This window comes from Chamaea fasciata, unplaced genomic scaffold (genome assembly GCF_029207755.1).
Source record: "Chamaea fasciata isolate MVZ Bird 193981 ecotype frontalis unplaced genomic scaffold, bChaFas1.0.hap1 SCAF_3, whole genome shotgun sequence".
Taxonomy (NCBI): domain Eukaryota; kingdom Metazoa; phylum Chordata; class Aves; order Passeriformes; family Sylviidae; genus Chamaea; species Chamaea fasciata.
In genome coordinates, this window is record NW_027094088.1 from 57,582,615 (window position 1) to 57,598,534 (window position 15,920).

The window sequence follows — 15,920 nt, forward strand, 5'->3', positions numbered from 1 at the left end:
ACTTAGCAATGAAGTTGCACAAGGCGTCAGATGCCACTGGAGGAAAGATAAAAGTAGTTGCATCATCATCTAAAACTCATGCCTATGAAACAATTGTCAAGATGTTTCCTTTCCTCAGTGCAAGATCTTGTTTTAAGTAATACTGGCATTGTATTTGTTATCCCAAAGTTACCTCATAATTTACTTCCAGGATTATAGGCACATGTCAATACTAGTACGTAATCAATTCATTCTTTGTTACTCCAAGTGCTCAAAAAGTGTCTGCAAGTCCTTTTCTGTAAGAAGCAAGAAACGGCAGGATTTCCCTACTGAGCGCTCAGCACTGTAGGCTACAAGTTTTTAGAGTTAGAGTTGCTTTTGTCTGCTTATCTCCTTTTCTTCTGCTATCCCTGTCTAATGCTACAGCTTACGCCAATGCAATGAAGAGGCTGTCAAATCAACGTGGTTAGGAAAGCAGAAGAACAAATTAACAGAAGTTTCTTTCCAGTGTGATCATGCAACAGAAGAAATTGCAAAACATTAACTAAAGTTAAAAAGTGGCCAAACTAACGTATCATGCATGCAGTTCTTTTACTATTAATTTAAATATTACCAAAAAAAAAAAAAACTGCTGGCTATCACCTATCTTCAAAAATGATTTTGGGATTCTTGGCTTTGGCGACGGTGTTAAGTGGTTACACAAGGGTTTTCACACATTACCATCCAATGGCATATATAACAAGTATGAGAATTCAGTAATAGCCAGCACTTGCTCCACGCATGCAGTTATGAAGAATCTAACATTATTTGGAGGAGTAAAACAAATTCTCAAACATGCATCAAGCCTGAAGCTTACGAAGTGTATAAAACGCAGCTGAAGGAAAGAATACAACAGAGAAGAAAAATCTATGCACAGGCACTACATTTTCATCATATGAACCATTGCACACCTTCAGAAACATAGATCCCGTTATTGATTAAAGGTCTGTAGGATTTTCAATTTTTGTACAATCATCTTGTTTCCAATATTACGTCATGCTACAGAGCCCAATCCTGCTCCCACTTTGCAAAGTAAGATACCTGCAAAATTTTTGGATTTGTTTTTCAATAAAAGAATTTTTGAAGCAGATACAGATTATATATGTGCTATGTTTCATCCTTTTAAAATGGAAATATAGAGCCTTGATTAGTACTGAAGGCAGAGGGGGAGTAAAAAGTTAAAAAGACAAGCACTGGGGTAAGGCTGCTATCCCTCCATCCAAGCACACGGTGACAATCTTACTGGTAATGCCTGCTGCCCTTTCAGTTCATTCTCAGTCGACATTAGTAGCAACTCTAATTCCTTTATTCGCTTTTCTTTCTCAGGGTCTTCATCATTATAGTGTCTCTGAAATTAAGAGTTAAGGGAAAAGAAAAGATAAAGGTCTGATAGGATGTAGCAACTAAAATGCTCATGGCTTGCCGACCTGTGGTTATAACAGCCAAATTAGATTCAAAGATGAAACAAATGTCAATTGTGTTTTCCACTACCAAAGTCTCTGCTGAATTTCAGTATAGACATTTGAAATGGAGAAAGTGAAAGCCATCACACCAGATGTCAACTATTTCATTTTAAATCCACTTCAGAAGGAGCAATTATTAGCCATGTGAGAACTCCCCGACCTTCCCCATTTTCTCTTTTCACCACACTTAATACATTAAAACATTTCCTTAATGTACGATGTCTGCATTTTAGTTAATCAAATATTTAAGAAATTGACTCTTGAAATGAGGTTCAAGTTATCTACCTGGATAGCTGCAGCAGCTGGCTGAGGTACATTGACAATATTTACATGCAGTGCTACTGGATAAGGGATCTGACCAGGAACCTAGGTCAAAAAAACAAAAATTGATTATTTCAATCATTTTATCTGCTTGCATTGTCAATTTGTGTTAAACATACTTTGGTTGTAGGTACTTAAATTTGTAGTCTGGAGAGATGAAATAGCAAAAAAACGTAAAAATGTTTACAAAAAAAGCAATCGGGTTTTTAGAAATATGACAGCGAGCATTAGAGAGGAAGAAAGAAAATTCATATATGAAATATTTACCCTTCCTTAACGAAAAAAGATGAATAATTTATAGACACATTTGTAAGGATTTTCTAAATTGAACTGAAAAAGCAAAAGATGCAGTTTATTATCATCTAAAACTCTACAATGCAACTGTCTGAAGGAGGAGCCTGTTTCATTATTAATCATTATTAGAAAAGAAATCTGATTAAAAATAATACTTGTTCACTTGGTTTTGACAGGCAACCCACAAACAGGATAATACTAAAGAGAACCTGGGAGATTTTGACATGGAGCACAGAATTTACCAGATTCAACTGATATTCAAGAAATTTAATATTCACAGCTCTAAGAAATATATTAACGGCTCCCAGGGCCTCAAACCCGCTGTACCTGGTTCCATCACCTGAATGCCACCAGTTTGAAATGTACTTATTTTTACCACTGAACAAAGTAAAGGTCAAAGAAATCCTCATATGACATCAAACATATCCAAGTCCACCCAGACAAAGAAAATCCTTCATGTTGGAACCAGGCATGGCTAAACTGCACCCATCTATCCAAGGAGGAAAAGCAAGCACCCGCACCATGCTCCTGTGTTCAGGCACTCACGTTCTGTGGCTCAGGGATGTGGTAGTAGGGGTAGTCACTGCTCAGCGGGGGCTGGCTGGCCACCGGCAGCTGGGCAGGTGGCGACGGGTTGTGAGCAAAGGCCATCAAGTGGTTGTTCTTCTGAAAGCCAGCAGCTGCTGAGGAGTGGCAGGCTTTGGATGACTCCTGCAGGTAGCCCTCCTGCTCAACCTTTCGGCGCATGGTGGAGTTCCAGTGGTTCTTGATAGCATTATCAGTTCTACAACAGAAATACAGATGTTCGAGGAGTTTCAAAAACAACCATTTCCAATTCAGACAGGTCAATGGGCAGGGAACTGCTGTTGGCATTTCTGTTAAAACCCTGAGCTCTTCTCTGACCTTCCTCCTACCCCCTTCACCACAAATGCTACTCCCAACTTCTCAGGAAAGATGCTCAGTATAAAAGTTAGGGAAAAAGAAAAATGGGCTACGGTTGTTTACATAATTTTTAAAGCAATCTCTCATTACTGAGATCCTCAAATTGTAAGAAATTGCTAACTTCATCTTCACCTCATTCTCATGAAGTGAGGAGATAACAAAGGCTAACATCCCTTTGAGGCTATCCTAAAGGAATGCCAACATCATCTTCCTATATCTTAATATTTCAGTGGAGTCTGATTGTGTCTCATCGCTGGAAAGAAAGACTGTGGAGAACAGCTGTGAATAGACTAACTTCCAAGCAACTTTCCAGCTGGTCACCTAGAAAACAACAATACCACCAAGCTGTACACACAAACTCAGTAAACAAAACTGTTGGGATTTTTCTCAGATGCAGAAAAACTGAGATTCAAATCCTTACATATATGAGTCAGGAAAAGCAAACTTGCCAAGTTTGTGAGATTTTAAGAGTACGCTTTAAAACAGCTCTGCTATTTGGAAAACATCACCACTGCATGGTATCATTCAAAGTAGTATCTGTGATGTGTGGAAGCTACAAAAATATTTCCAAGGGTTAATTCCTTTCATGTTATCTTCTAGAAGGTGAATGCAGCCCAGGGAATGACTGTTTAAAAGGCCATCATGATCTTGGGCCTTATATTTAGGTCTGGAAGATGTTTTATCAAATAGCAGGAAGAAAAGTAGGAAGGGAAAGCTCTCCCTTGCTTACATTATTTGCCTGCCCCCATTTTGAGTCACTTTTAATCACAGCAAATAAGACACTGAATCTTTGAGGTTATGTACAAGCTGTACAAAAGCTTTCAGTGAGACAAGTATTTCCAGGACCAGAGTTTGAGGAAAAAACTTCTCCTGTTTTACACATGGTTTTTAAACAAATCAAAATAATCTGATGATTCAAGAGCAATTACAAAAGTTGAAGAAGCCTTCTCTTAAATAATTTTGAATAAACAGACTGGATTTCATGTTGAAGGCATACCCTTAGCTGAATGTAAATTATGTTCTACTTGCAGAGCTTGATCATTCCCTGTTAAATTGATTTAAATTTTGAGAGTCATCACAGGCACAAATAAGACTGCACAGACATTTAGGAAACTCTTAAGGTCTTGCTCCACTTACTGGCTTTTTTTACCAATGGCAAACATTAAAAGTCTGTAAAAATAGCGTACTGTTGCATATACTGACCAAACAGTGAAGTTCCCCACAGAGAAAAATGCACATTGGTGTCCCAGGTTTTGATTCCAAAATGTTTTCGATTTATACAGAGCAGCCTGAGGTGACCAAAACGGCCTGCTCAGACCACAGATTTTTCCTTTTTTAAGAGCTAAAAGCATATGTCATTACCGTCCAGGCAGCAACTTTGCAATTTCTGCCCATCTGTTTCCCAGCCTCTTGTGTGCCTGGTAAATAATTCTATCTTCCTCTTCTGTCCAGGAGGTTTTCTTCACTTCTGGATTCAAATGGTTGTGCCACCTCTCCCTGCACTGTTTTCCAATCCTTCCCTTCAAATGCTTAGCAATGATCGACCAGCGCTTCGGACCGTATTTCTGCACGAGCTCTATTACCTTCAAAGAGGGACATAAAAACGGCCTGTATTTAATGATGCATCATGAATCGGTGATTTTTTTTTCCCGTGGTGGAGCAATATTTTCAACAACATTTCTCAAAACTGCCACAGTAAAACTAATAGCAATTAAGGTTTCCACTTCCCATTCATATTTTTACCCAAAAGGAAAAATCTGGTAATAGTTAAGGCATTTCTAGACTACAATTCTACATTACAGTGCTGTAAAGCAACAGTAGTTTATCTGCATAGCAAACTTAGAAAGCACTACACAAATACAATCTGCCTCTGGCCATAATAATGTGGAGACCACCAAAGTTTCTGAGAGTTTTGCCCCAACACCTGAAATCTCCTAGTAAGGCATTAATCAGACAGAAAGGAAAACTGATTACCCTTTGATCCTCCTCTTTAGTCCACGGACCTTTAATAAGTTCTGGGTTTAGTACCTTCTGCCATCGGTGCTGGCACTGAACATCTGTCCGATTCTAGTGAAATACACAAAGTGGATAATTCTTTAGACAAGATGAAAGTAGAGTGAGAATGTCCTTATTTACATACATTTGTTTCGATATATTTCACTGCCAACTAAGACTACTAAACAACACAGGGTGATACAGTAAGTCTGAGAAGGTGGCCAACTATCAATTTGCTCACAGAATAGATAAGATTTCCATCACTTCTGCATTGAGGACTCCATCACCAAAACTACACAAACTTCATCTTTCCGATCTGCACAGTAGCTGGCATGCTTTCACTTGCAGTATTTCAGCAACAGCCAAAGTTTTCACAAAGCAATTATCTTCAAAATCATACTTACAATTCACCAGTCACTTTTTTTCCACTGTGCTGAGACATTTTGTTTCATTGTCACATTGACCACCTACTGTGCAAGTCCCCACCATCCCCCATTTTTGCATGTTTGATTTTTTCCAACCCTTTCTGAGAAGTAAAGTGAAAAATAAATGTAAGGGTTTCAACAGTAATCTAATTAAATTTCCAAAGACTCCACTTGTGGCAGTTTGATATCTCCCCGAAAAGGTAACTATAAAGCAACCAATCCCCTTCCCCTTTATTAAGGAAACCCCTCAATAAAGAGCTGCTACTAAGCCTGGAAACAGAAACCAATATCCACTTACAGGAAGGAAATTGGCAATGACTTTCCAGTCTTCTGTGCCATTCTGCTCCACAAGCTTCTTCAGCTTCTCATCCTGAATCATAAAATTCCCCGCCCCCCCCCAGATATAATTAATATTGCAATATCTTATAATTCAAACGATTTTTAAAATTCATTCTTGTTGCTTCTTATGCATCTGCTTCTGCTTTCTGAGTGTAAAAGAGGGTGGTCTGTAGACTTCTCATGCTTTTAATTACCTAAAGCAGAAGATTTTTTTACTCCTTTGGATTTTGGTAGGTTCTTTACTGCGCTGTAGGAGAAAGACTGACTTCTGTGCAGTTCTTCGACTCACAATCTACATTCCCATTTTACTCATCAAAGCACTGCAACTGTTATTCTTGGACTGGATTTACAGCAGGAAATGGGTGTTCAGATGCCAAGCATCAGAATAACCTTAAAATTCAGTAACACTCAGGCACTCAGCTGCCTGGGGACCTCTGAAAATCACAGCCTTAAGCTTTCTATGTCTTGCAAGTAATAGGAGTTCCAGTGATTTCCTCATGGCCTATCCACCTACAATAAATGCACAATAAAACTAACAGCTCCTTTTTGCTCCTGCTCTCTGTGAGGGAGTTTTGCATACTTGTAAATAGCAAAACATTTGGACCAATCTTTTTAATGATAAGGCCAGAAATATAGACCCTAAAGACAAAAGAAACCAATGGTCTGTACTGGGAAAGATCGAGACAGTGTAAAACAAACCAGAAATGCTCCAAGAAATAAGAGGAGAAGAGTAGCCCTCTCCTACCCCAGTTAGCACCTCCCAATATGCTCCCAGTTCATGCCACAGGACCATGGCCACTGGACTTCATGGCCATCCTTTCCTCCCTGGCCACATCACAACCACATCCACCTTTGTAAGGGCAGACTATGCTTTAAATAAATAAATAAAAGGCTTTCAAGGGGTGACCGGCCACTGTTTTTACATCAATACACATTGCTAGAGAAGAGAAAGTCAAAACATAACTCAAGAACTGTATGAATATATTCCACAACAAACTCAAACCAGTTAAATGGCCAAAGGAGATCCACCTGGCAAAGGAGTTTGATACCACAATTTTCCCAGAAAGTCAGCACAAGGGTATCACGACTAAAACACATTCTGACCTTGAAAAGTAAAATAAATCTTGAATGCTGGATTTCTCTCCGCCAGCTTTTACTTTATTTCCTCGGAATCATAACAGCACAATTAAAGTGCAAAATTCCAGCGGTACGGAAGGACTGCAGCAGTTTCTGCCACAGTTGTGTAGCTGCTGTGGGACACTGAACACAGATCGGTTCTTGCATAGCAACAGTTTCCAAACAGAGAGAGGCAAGTAGCAACAATGAAGTACTACTACAAGTGAATGGGAACCCGCTTCTCCAACAGGGATTACACAGAGGTTCACACCTCACATACTGTAACACAGAGCTTGGTGAAAATTAAAAAGTTGCCTTTATACATTTTATTTAAAAGGTAACAACTATGCTCAAAGTTAAAAAAAAACCACTAAATGTAGCTAGCGGGTCAAAAAAGTTGTCCTCAGATATGGGACTGTCACTGAAGTAAATTTGCAGATTAGCAATATGTGAAGAACATGAAGCAACTGGGAGAAGAATGTGATCCATGCTGTCTCTTATCTTTCTACATGCAGGAGAGGAATAAACTTGGATTTACCTCTTCACGGGTCCACCTGGTTTTCCCTAAGTGACGTTTTCCAGTCTTAGGAAGCAGACCATCATAATCGTGATCATACACCTCAACATCTTCATCATCATCATCACTACTATATATACTGCAAAAGGAAACACAGTGAGACAGAGTGGAGCATGAGGACTTGAGCTACTTAATTACAAAACACAAAAAACCCCCCACTACAATCCTTACAAAGGTTACACAGATAAAAGTTCTAAAACTTGCACAACAAGATTTTGTTCTGCATTCTGTTGTTCTAGTATTCTGAACTGGTTCTGCTGTTTTTGGTATCCACAGATACAAGCAAAGGGCTGGCAACCTTCGTATTACTGTGCATGTTTAGACCTGCTCCTAATGTTAGATCAGTGGTGAATTACACATTTGGCAAACTTTCAACCAATGAGGGTTTCAAATTAAAACACAATGTTTGGGACAATAAAGACAACTAGAGGCTGTGTCCAGTACATGAGTACATGTTTAAGATCTTTAACTCATGCCATACATTCTGAAAAAAAGTTAGTGTTTCTGTATGTTTAATGCAGCAGTTATACTGTTTGAAAATATAACAGACTGTGTAGCTAGACAAAAAGCTAAACAATAACCTTGTTTGAGAAAACATTTATGGATCCTATATGAGAAAGCACAAGTTTTTACAATTAAGTGAAGACAGCAAGTGGTAGCATTAACATTCAATAAGCTCTAATAAAAAATATGCCCTCCATTTATGGGTTTGGACAGATAAGGACAAGTTTGTTTAATATCCTGCAACCAACAAATGAATGACTGAACCCTTCTATAGTCTCCATTTCTATAACTTTATTACCTCTAACATATTTCTAAATCCCTCATACTGTTTTTGAAACACTCTGCTCACCTAATTCATGACTAAGGGATTTCCCCAGAGGCTATCTATGGGTAAAAAGGACTCCATGACTCTTTTCACAAACAGTACTTGCTCTACCTAGCTAACTAAATCTAAAAGGGTGTTTTGCAAGATGTGCCTTTCTGGTGGACAATATTTTACTTCTAACTTTTAAGGTATGAGCAGCACTTCTGATACTTCAGCTAGAAGATGCTAGCCACGAGTGTTAAAAAGGAGTCAGTGTCATTAAGATTAAAAACTGTGATATATCTGGTGGTATGGCATGCCATGGTGTGTTAAAAAGTATGACTAAGACATTAAAATAAAGTTATTTTGTAATAAAATTATCAGGTGCTGTTTATGCTGTTAACCTGTTTTCAGGAGATTACTTTAAATTAAGTTGCATGGTGACTGTCAAGATGCAAACACCTCCAAAATACAAGCTGCTGAACATACATTCTTTAAAACTACTGGGCTAATCACACTCGACATCTTCCACACTGTTTTCTGGCCTGTGTCATGGGCCATGAAAGAACATGCTTACATGCTACATGTAAAAAGTTTTCACAGCTTGCTGTGATGTGCGTAGTCTTCCTGCAGCCTCTGCCGGGCGCCTCTGACTCACCCACCCAGCCCATCGCTGCCCCTCAACTCGTCCCCACTGCGCTGCAGTCCTGCAGCCCCACGGTTCACTCCCTATTCCCCAGACCCTGTATCCACTGGGAGTAAGCCCCGACGGCTGCTCCCAGTCCGCACGCACCCCTCGCTGGCAGCTGGAGCCTCCCGTGCCTGAGCAAAAGCTCCCACGCTCCAGCTGCCACAAGCGCGGCTCCTTCCCCAGCCGCCGCTTAAAGCAGATTCACTTTTCTCAGTGACACACAGAGACAGCTGCGCAGCTGCCCATATGCCAAAGGAAGTTTTGTGGCACAGTTTCCAAGTATCATTTTGAAAACGAGTTTCCCGTAGACGGCAACCAGCAGGTACGCATCCATCGGCAGCGTTTCCTGCGCGGCGGTGCGGGCCGGGCACCGCAGGGAAATGCCGCTCTGCAGCAGCAGCACAGCATCAGCGGCCAGCACGTTAAAGGACTTCAGTGCGGGGCCAGTTCTGTAACAGGGTTATTTAAATGACTGGGGCCTCGCTGGCATCGCAGAACCGAGCAAACTTCACTGTACTACCCGCGTTCTCCAGCAGGAGAAAAGCGCCCGGGGATTCCGGGACGCTCGGTGGTTTCTTCAGTCAACAGGGCCCTCAGCGGTGCTCTAAAACTTTATTTTGCACCTCCAGCCGCAGTCCCGAAGCCTTCCCCCGGGCGGCTCGGCACGGCACAGCGCTCCGCCCGGCCGGGACAGCGGGCGTCTCCTGGCCGCACATCAGCGCTGCGCTGCTCGCCGAGGCAGCCGGCTTGTGCAACGACACACGGGGAAAAGAACGGGGGGAAAAAAAGGGGGGGGGGGGGGGGGGGGAGGTAGAGGGAAAAAAAAAAAAAAAAAAAAAAAAAAAAAAGAGGTGTAGAGGAAATGACTCGCTGCTATTACCGTGATTGAGGGAATTCGGGCACCAGCCCCGCCGGGCAGAGCCCGCGCCCGCTCCAGCCGGCGCCGTGCCCGTGGATCAGGCGAACACCGCACCGTGCCGCCCCGGCCTCCCAGCCCCGAGCGGCGGACGTGTCCCTGCGGGAGGCGCCCGCGAGGCAACCGTAGCTGTCCCTCTCTCTCTCTCTCTCTCTCTCGAGAGAGAGAGAGAGACGGGCCGGGTGATTCACCACCAGCCCTAGCGACAGCCCCGCTCTGACACTGAAAGTACAGCCCGGCGCTCGCCCAGCGGCTCGCCGCCTCCTCCCGCACTGCAAGCTCCTCTTCCTTAGAAAGAGCCCACCAAGCCCCAGTCCCACCGGACGGGGACGGCGCCCGGGTAGCGACAGACAAGGCTGCGACCTTCTCCCCTGTCACAGCCAGCCAAAGGGGAGGGGAGGAGGGGAGGATGCCGGGCTGCAAAGAGAAAGAGAAAAAAGCCTCCACGTGTCCGACCCGCCGTCCCCGGTTAATTAGACAACAACCCCGCTCTGCGCGCCCGCCCGGCAGCACGGACGCGGCCACGCGGCGCTGCCGCCCCGTCCAGTCCGCCGCCTCCGGGGCACCGCCGCCCCCGGCCCCTGACGCGGCGTGGCAGGGATCGCCCTGGACCGGGTGCGCGGCCGGCGGGCGGGCATGGGTGACAGCTCCGGCCAAGCGCTCCGCCGGACCCGCAGCCCCCCGACCGCGCTGCCGCACTCCGGCATGTGCCGAGTAGTGTGTACCGGCAAAAAGCTACGCCCCGCAGGCGAGAGTCGCGCTTCCAAGGGCGAAAGGGTCGCAGGAATAAAGGAAAAAAAAAAAAAAAAAAGTCGAGAGAGTGAACCGAGTTCCCGCACCCGCCGCCCACCTGCCGCCTTACTCGGCCGGGAATGAATGAATGAATGGGACGGGACGCGCTACCTGCCGCCACCGAGCCCTCCAGACATTGTCCCGCCTTGCGGCTGCGGGGCACGCAGCTCCGTCGGGTTCCGCGCTGGCTGCTGCGGGCGGCGAGCACCGGCCCCCCGCAGGCGCGCAGCGTGGGGCCCGAGCGCCCCGGCACCGGCGGCTCCGCAGCGCGTCCCGCTGGGCTGCGGCTCCTCCGGCGCCTCCGAAGGAGGGGAGCGCCTCGGCACCGGGGGCGGAGTAGACCAGGTGCACGGAGGACGGGGGGCTGCCCGCTCGTCCGAGCCGGTCTCCTGTTGCCGCTTTCCCTCTCTCCCGTCCCGCGCCCCGTGTGACAGGCGCGGGGCGCAGACGGCCGCTCTCCGCCCGCAGACAGCGGGTTACCTGTGCCGGGGTCTCCGGGACATCCTCGCACCGGCCGCTGGGGGAGGAGGACGGGGGAGACCGAGCCCGCGCCCGCCGCCGCACCCTGCTGCCGGGCTGCGCCTGGGCGCTCCGCCGCCGCGCACGGGAGTGCCGAGGAGCCGCGGGAGGAGGAGGAGGAAACAGGTTGAGATTAAAGAGTAAACTCTGTAAACAGAGATGCCATCAAACAAAGGGCCCTTGGACACTCCCCCTCCCGCCAAATCTGGCGCCCCTTGAGTGCGCAGGCGCCTGGCGGGCCCCGGCAGCGGCGGCGGGGCGCGGGGCGGGCGGACCGGGGCCGCGCGCCCCACGGCGCCCTCCGGCCCCGCCCATCCCGCGCGGCAGCGGCGGGAGTCCCCGCGCCAGCGCCGCCGCCGCTCCCGCCCCGCCGGCCCTCGACGGCGCGTCCGCAGTCCCCCGTGCCCGCGCCCCGCGGCTGCCGCTGATGGAGCTGTCGGGGCGGGGGGCAGGCCCTCTCCCCCGTGCAGGGCGGGTGGGGAAGGCGAGCTTCGCCACGGGGCGAGAACTCTCGGGCGAGACCCCGCGACCACCCCCCGGCCCACGCAGGTGCCTCCCGCCGACGGGGGAGGGGGGCCTCGGCGGGTGCACCTGCTCGGCTCCCTGCGTGGCGTGCGGGCTGCAGCGGCTGCAGCCCTCGGGGGGCAAACAACCCCCGCTGGCAATAGAAAAGGAACTCGCAGGGGCCCGGGGCTGCCCGGGTCTTGACTGTGGTTGCCTGGCCGCGGGGGATTTCTGCTATAGTTCCCCTTGCTGCTGCCCGGCGGTGGATGCTGCCTGCCGCCGCGGCGGCGGGAGGGGCGGCGGGTGTCCGATGAGCTCCAGAGAACACGTTTTTTGATACAGAAATGAGTCAGGATGTGAAAAATGGCGAAACATGCAAAGTTCCCAGGCAGCGCTGCTGCTTGAAAAATCATGGCTTTGCAGCGGTTTCGGCGCACTCGCCCTTTCCTCAAAGGCCCGCGGCTCATCAATGAGCCGCCGACGGGCCGGGCCGGGCCGGGGCGGGGCCGCTGCCCGAGGGCCGTAGCGGGCTGCGAGGCGGGGCGCGCCGTGGCCGTGCGCTGGGCACAGCCCGCGGGCAGCCCCGCACCGCCGCGCCGCGCCGCTCTGCTCCCGGGGCCTCCCGCGGAACGCGGGCCACCCGCCCGGGCAGCGCGGGGATGGACACGCAGCTGGGGCGGTCTCCCCGAGCGGACGCATCTCTTCTTGGGATCACACCTCGTGCTAAATTAGCCGGAGGGTGCACGGCGTTCCTGTTTTGCCCTACCCAAGCCTCCGGTAGGAGGTGCCGTGCCTGCCGGGCTCTGTTTGCCTACCTGTAAAATGGGTCTGCTGCACCGGGGACTGGTGTTAGTGCAGAGTGAAGGGGCTCTGTACAGTGCCATGTCTGCAAAGCATTTCTTTGCGAGGAAGTGGTAATGCTAATTATTAGCCATATTAATGCTAATCTGGAAAATTGGAGACTAATTCAACTCAGTTCTACACCTTTGTATAAAATGCCTTTTGGCATCAGCAGAGAACAAGGGTTCTCATATCCATTGGATTTTTAAGTTGTTTTCTAGTTTGGGTTTGTTTTTGTTTTTTGGGTTTGTTTGGGTTTTTTTCCCAGTAAATATGTATTTGGGCAATGAAGGAAGTCAGGAGGCCAGAGAAAATACAGAAAGATGTCTTAGTGTCCACAGTGTTGCCAGGTGTTTGGGATGTTACTGTTGCAAAACCGAAACTGATGCTAAGCCACGGGAGTTTAGATTTTGTGTGTATAAAATGTTCCTGAACCCTTTACAGAAAGTTATTTAGAAATAAGAGAGTTTTCTGAGTACTGCTCCAACAGTGAGTGTTGCTTACATACACAGAAGGCCCAGATGGGCCTGTCATCAGTGCAGCTGTAAGGATATGACAGGATTCACTGGATCTACTGTTAAGGATATATGCTACTTCTCTGGGACTGAAAATGCATGTTTCACTGAAGCGGTGTGGTCATTTTGCCTGTAGTATCCCAGGGAGGTACAAACAAAATTGTGCAAGGTTATCTCTTCCTTCTTCTGCAGGAAACACTTTTCCCTTATTGATTTTTGCAAATATTTCAGTGTTAACTGAGATAAATCCAACATCTTCCTGATTTGGATGTAAATTTGCTGAATAAATGCAAAGAATGTCTATTATTGTTCTCAAGAGAGTTGTTAATATGCACAATTTTCTTCTGACAGTTTTTTTGCAAGACTACATTTCTTTTCCAGTGATTCTGAAGAAACATTTCTTCATCCCAGATAAAAAAAAAAAGAGAATCTACTACATTTGGTTTATAAGATTACATAAAACTGCAAATAAAACTAATCTTACTGTGTTCAAAACAGAGAGGGGAAATGACACCTTTGCTCCAGGTTTAAAGATCAATCTTCTAAAAATCACTCTGCATATTATAAACCCCACTAAAATCAGTAAGGTGTGTGCATGCACTCCACTGATGTTGCTTCATTCTTAATGTTCAAAATTTAGCTAGAAACAAGCCACAACTCTACCGTTTTGCTTTATTTCTCTAGCATCTGTAGCCTAGGGGACTTTGGTGTGTGAGGGTTCTTTATAATGTATTCTTGCCAAAGCCCAAAAGAAAAAGAAATCCCCCTTCTACATCTCAACTTAGGTATCATATGCTGTAAATGTGAAGTAGCAGACTTCTTCTTACATTACCCTTCCAACTTCATTAATTAGTGATGTTTCTGAGCCTATTTATAGTAATTGCATCAACTGACAACATAATTGTAAACAGTGTAACTGCACGTTCTGGAGGTTTTTTTTTTTTACTTACACAAATTATATAAGTAATTTAATAAAAGTAATTATATAAATGGTAAGTACAAGTTGAATTACTTGATTTCCTGCACCTAAACATAAACCTCCAGATGAAGTTTAAAAGCACGTGGAGAAAGTTTCAAGAATACTGGTTAAGCATCAAATCTGAGCTATGTTTTCTTCTTCCTTACTGTTTTCCTGTTGTGATCTGCTGTTTAGCTGGCATGACTGGGGCTGAGTATTGCCAATGTCAGTTAACTAGGCATAACGAAATAGAAAAGGAATTATGAAGGAAGTTCAGCTGTGAGAAGAACAGTAAGTCTGAACACCACCAGGATTTTCCAAATGTACGGGAGATAGTTGTATACATTTTCTTCGGACTTTGGAAAAATCTCAGCATCAGTTTCTACCTATGTGTTCCTATTTTTTCTGCATTTGTCACAGAATCTGCAAGGAATACTGTGTAGTGAGTGTCTAACAACTTGTATGATCACATGTGTTTTTCTTATATCAAAAGTCTTATAAATTGCCTCCCCTTCCTCTGGTGCAAATATATCTTAGAATTCAAGAAGCATTTTTATAAATGTATGTTTATGTGCGCTTTTTTGTTTACTTTCTGCATTTCTTTCAGCCTGTGTATCATAAAACAACAAGCAACTTTCACTTTTTTAGTTTCACTTTTAGACTGTAGTTACGGTACAGTTTCAAATGCAGCTGTGGTATTTTTATAATTGAACATCAGGTGAATTTTGGTATTTTGGCAAGAAATGTTTTTAATAAATATTGTTAACACATCTGAATCAAAATAAAAATGTATGTTTTTCTCTGATGTAGACTTCCTCACAAGTTCCTCATAAAAGGAGATAAGAAGATTGATTAAAAGTTTGGGGGAAGGAGGCAGGAGGCCAGGGCTTAATGCCTCTTTTGTTATGTATCAAGTAATCTAGAGCCAGATATTTCACCACATTCCCCTACCTGTGGATACAAATTATGTCCAACAGTGTGCATTAACATTTTTGTTCCAATAACCTGTTCAGTGTGTGAGAGCCAGGCTGGTGTCTTCCTGAGGGACATCTGCCTCAGAGGTAGATGGATATGTTACCACCCAGATTTGCATGCATGCCGGAAATCCAAGAATGGCAAACACTTAGGTGTGAGTGGCAACCACCTCCCCTGCTGAAAATGGACATAGCCTGGTCCTGGGTAAGGCCTAAACAGATGGCAACAGATGTGGGCCAGCAGGAGATGCAGCTACCTCCACACCATCATACTCACGTTTTCTTGCAGCCAGGCTGGAAAGCCAGAGACAGGGTAGGAAGCTGACTGGAAACTTTTAGCAGCTGGCAACAAGATCTCTAATAGGATATGCATCCCTGTGCTTAAAGAAGAAGTGCTCTTCTGGCTCCTACTCCAGCAGTGTAGATGGTGTAGCCTAGATGTTTAAGTCTGTACCTCTGGTTTCTGCACATGCAAGTTTAGAGCCCTCCAGACCACTGTTACCCTGATTACAGCAGAGCACCTACGCTGAAAATCCAGTGTGTTCTGGTGTACAACAGAAATAAGATAGCAGCGGTTCAGACTTGCCAGTTGATTGCATGATATCTTTTTCTTTATTCATTTTGAAAGTATAGTTGACCTTAGGTCAAGTAGCAATAAGAATTCAATGATAAGGTGAAACTGAATCAATTGAAATTTTATAGAACTTGATGAAATTAGGATCTTGAGTGAGGGAGCAAAGGTAAACCTTGCACTCTTCAGCAGAGGCTCTTTTTTTGTGGTAAACCCTCTTTGTTTGTGTATGGCTTGGAAGGATAGTAATGCCTGAGGCCTTCCAACTGCAAAAATAGCTTACTATAGGAACTGAACATATGTTGTACAAAAGCTGTTTTTTCATTTGTTCTGAAACAGCAC

General features: G+C 45.5%; 1 protein-coding gene across 2 annotated transcripts in view; it reads right to left on the reverse strand.

Moving 5' to 3' along the window:
- The window catches only part of MYB (MYB proto-oncogene, transcription factor), a 28,267-nt gene extending 16,925 nt beyond the window's left edge, over nucleotides 1-11,342 (reverse strand). The window contains exons 1-8 of one of the 2 annotated variants that reach the window (XM_066179134.1): nucleotides 11,178-11,342; nucleotides 7,452-7,569; nucleotides 5,757-5,828; nucleotides 5,013-5,105; nucleotides 4,401-4,621; nucleotides 2,643-2,880; nucleotides 1,767-1,847; nucleotides 1,262-1,366 (exon numbers count right to left, since the gene is read on the reverse strand). In XM_066179134.1, coding sequence (XP_066035231.1) covers nucleotides 1,262-1,366; nucleotides 1,767-1,847; nucleotides 2,643-2,880; nucleotides 4,401-4,621; nucleotides 5,013-5,105; nucleotides 5,757-5,828; nucleotides 7,452-7,569; nucleotides 11,178-11,200 — 951 coding nt within the window. In that variant the 5' untranslated portion in view covers nucleotides 11,201-11,342. The remainder of the gene's footprint in view (nucleotides 1-1,261; nucleotides 1,367-1,766; nucleotides 1,848-2,642; nucleotides 2,881-4,400; nucleotides 4,622-5,012; nucleotides 5,106-5,756; nucleotides 5,829-7,451; nucleotides 7,570-11,177) is intronic. The other variant, XM_066179133.1, reaches the window with a different exon arrangement.
- Between the last annotated feature and the right edge of the window lie 4,578 nt (nucleotides 11,343-15,920).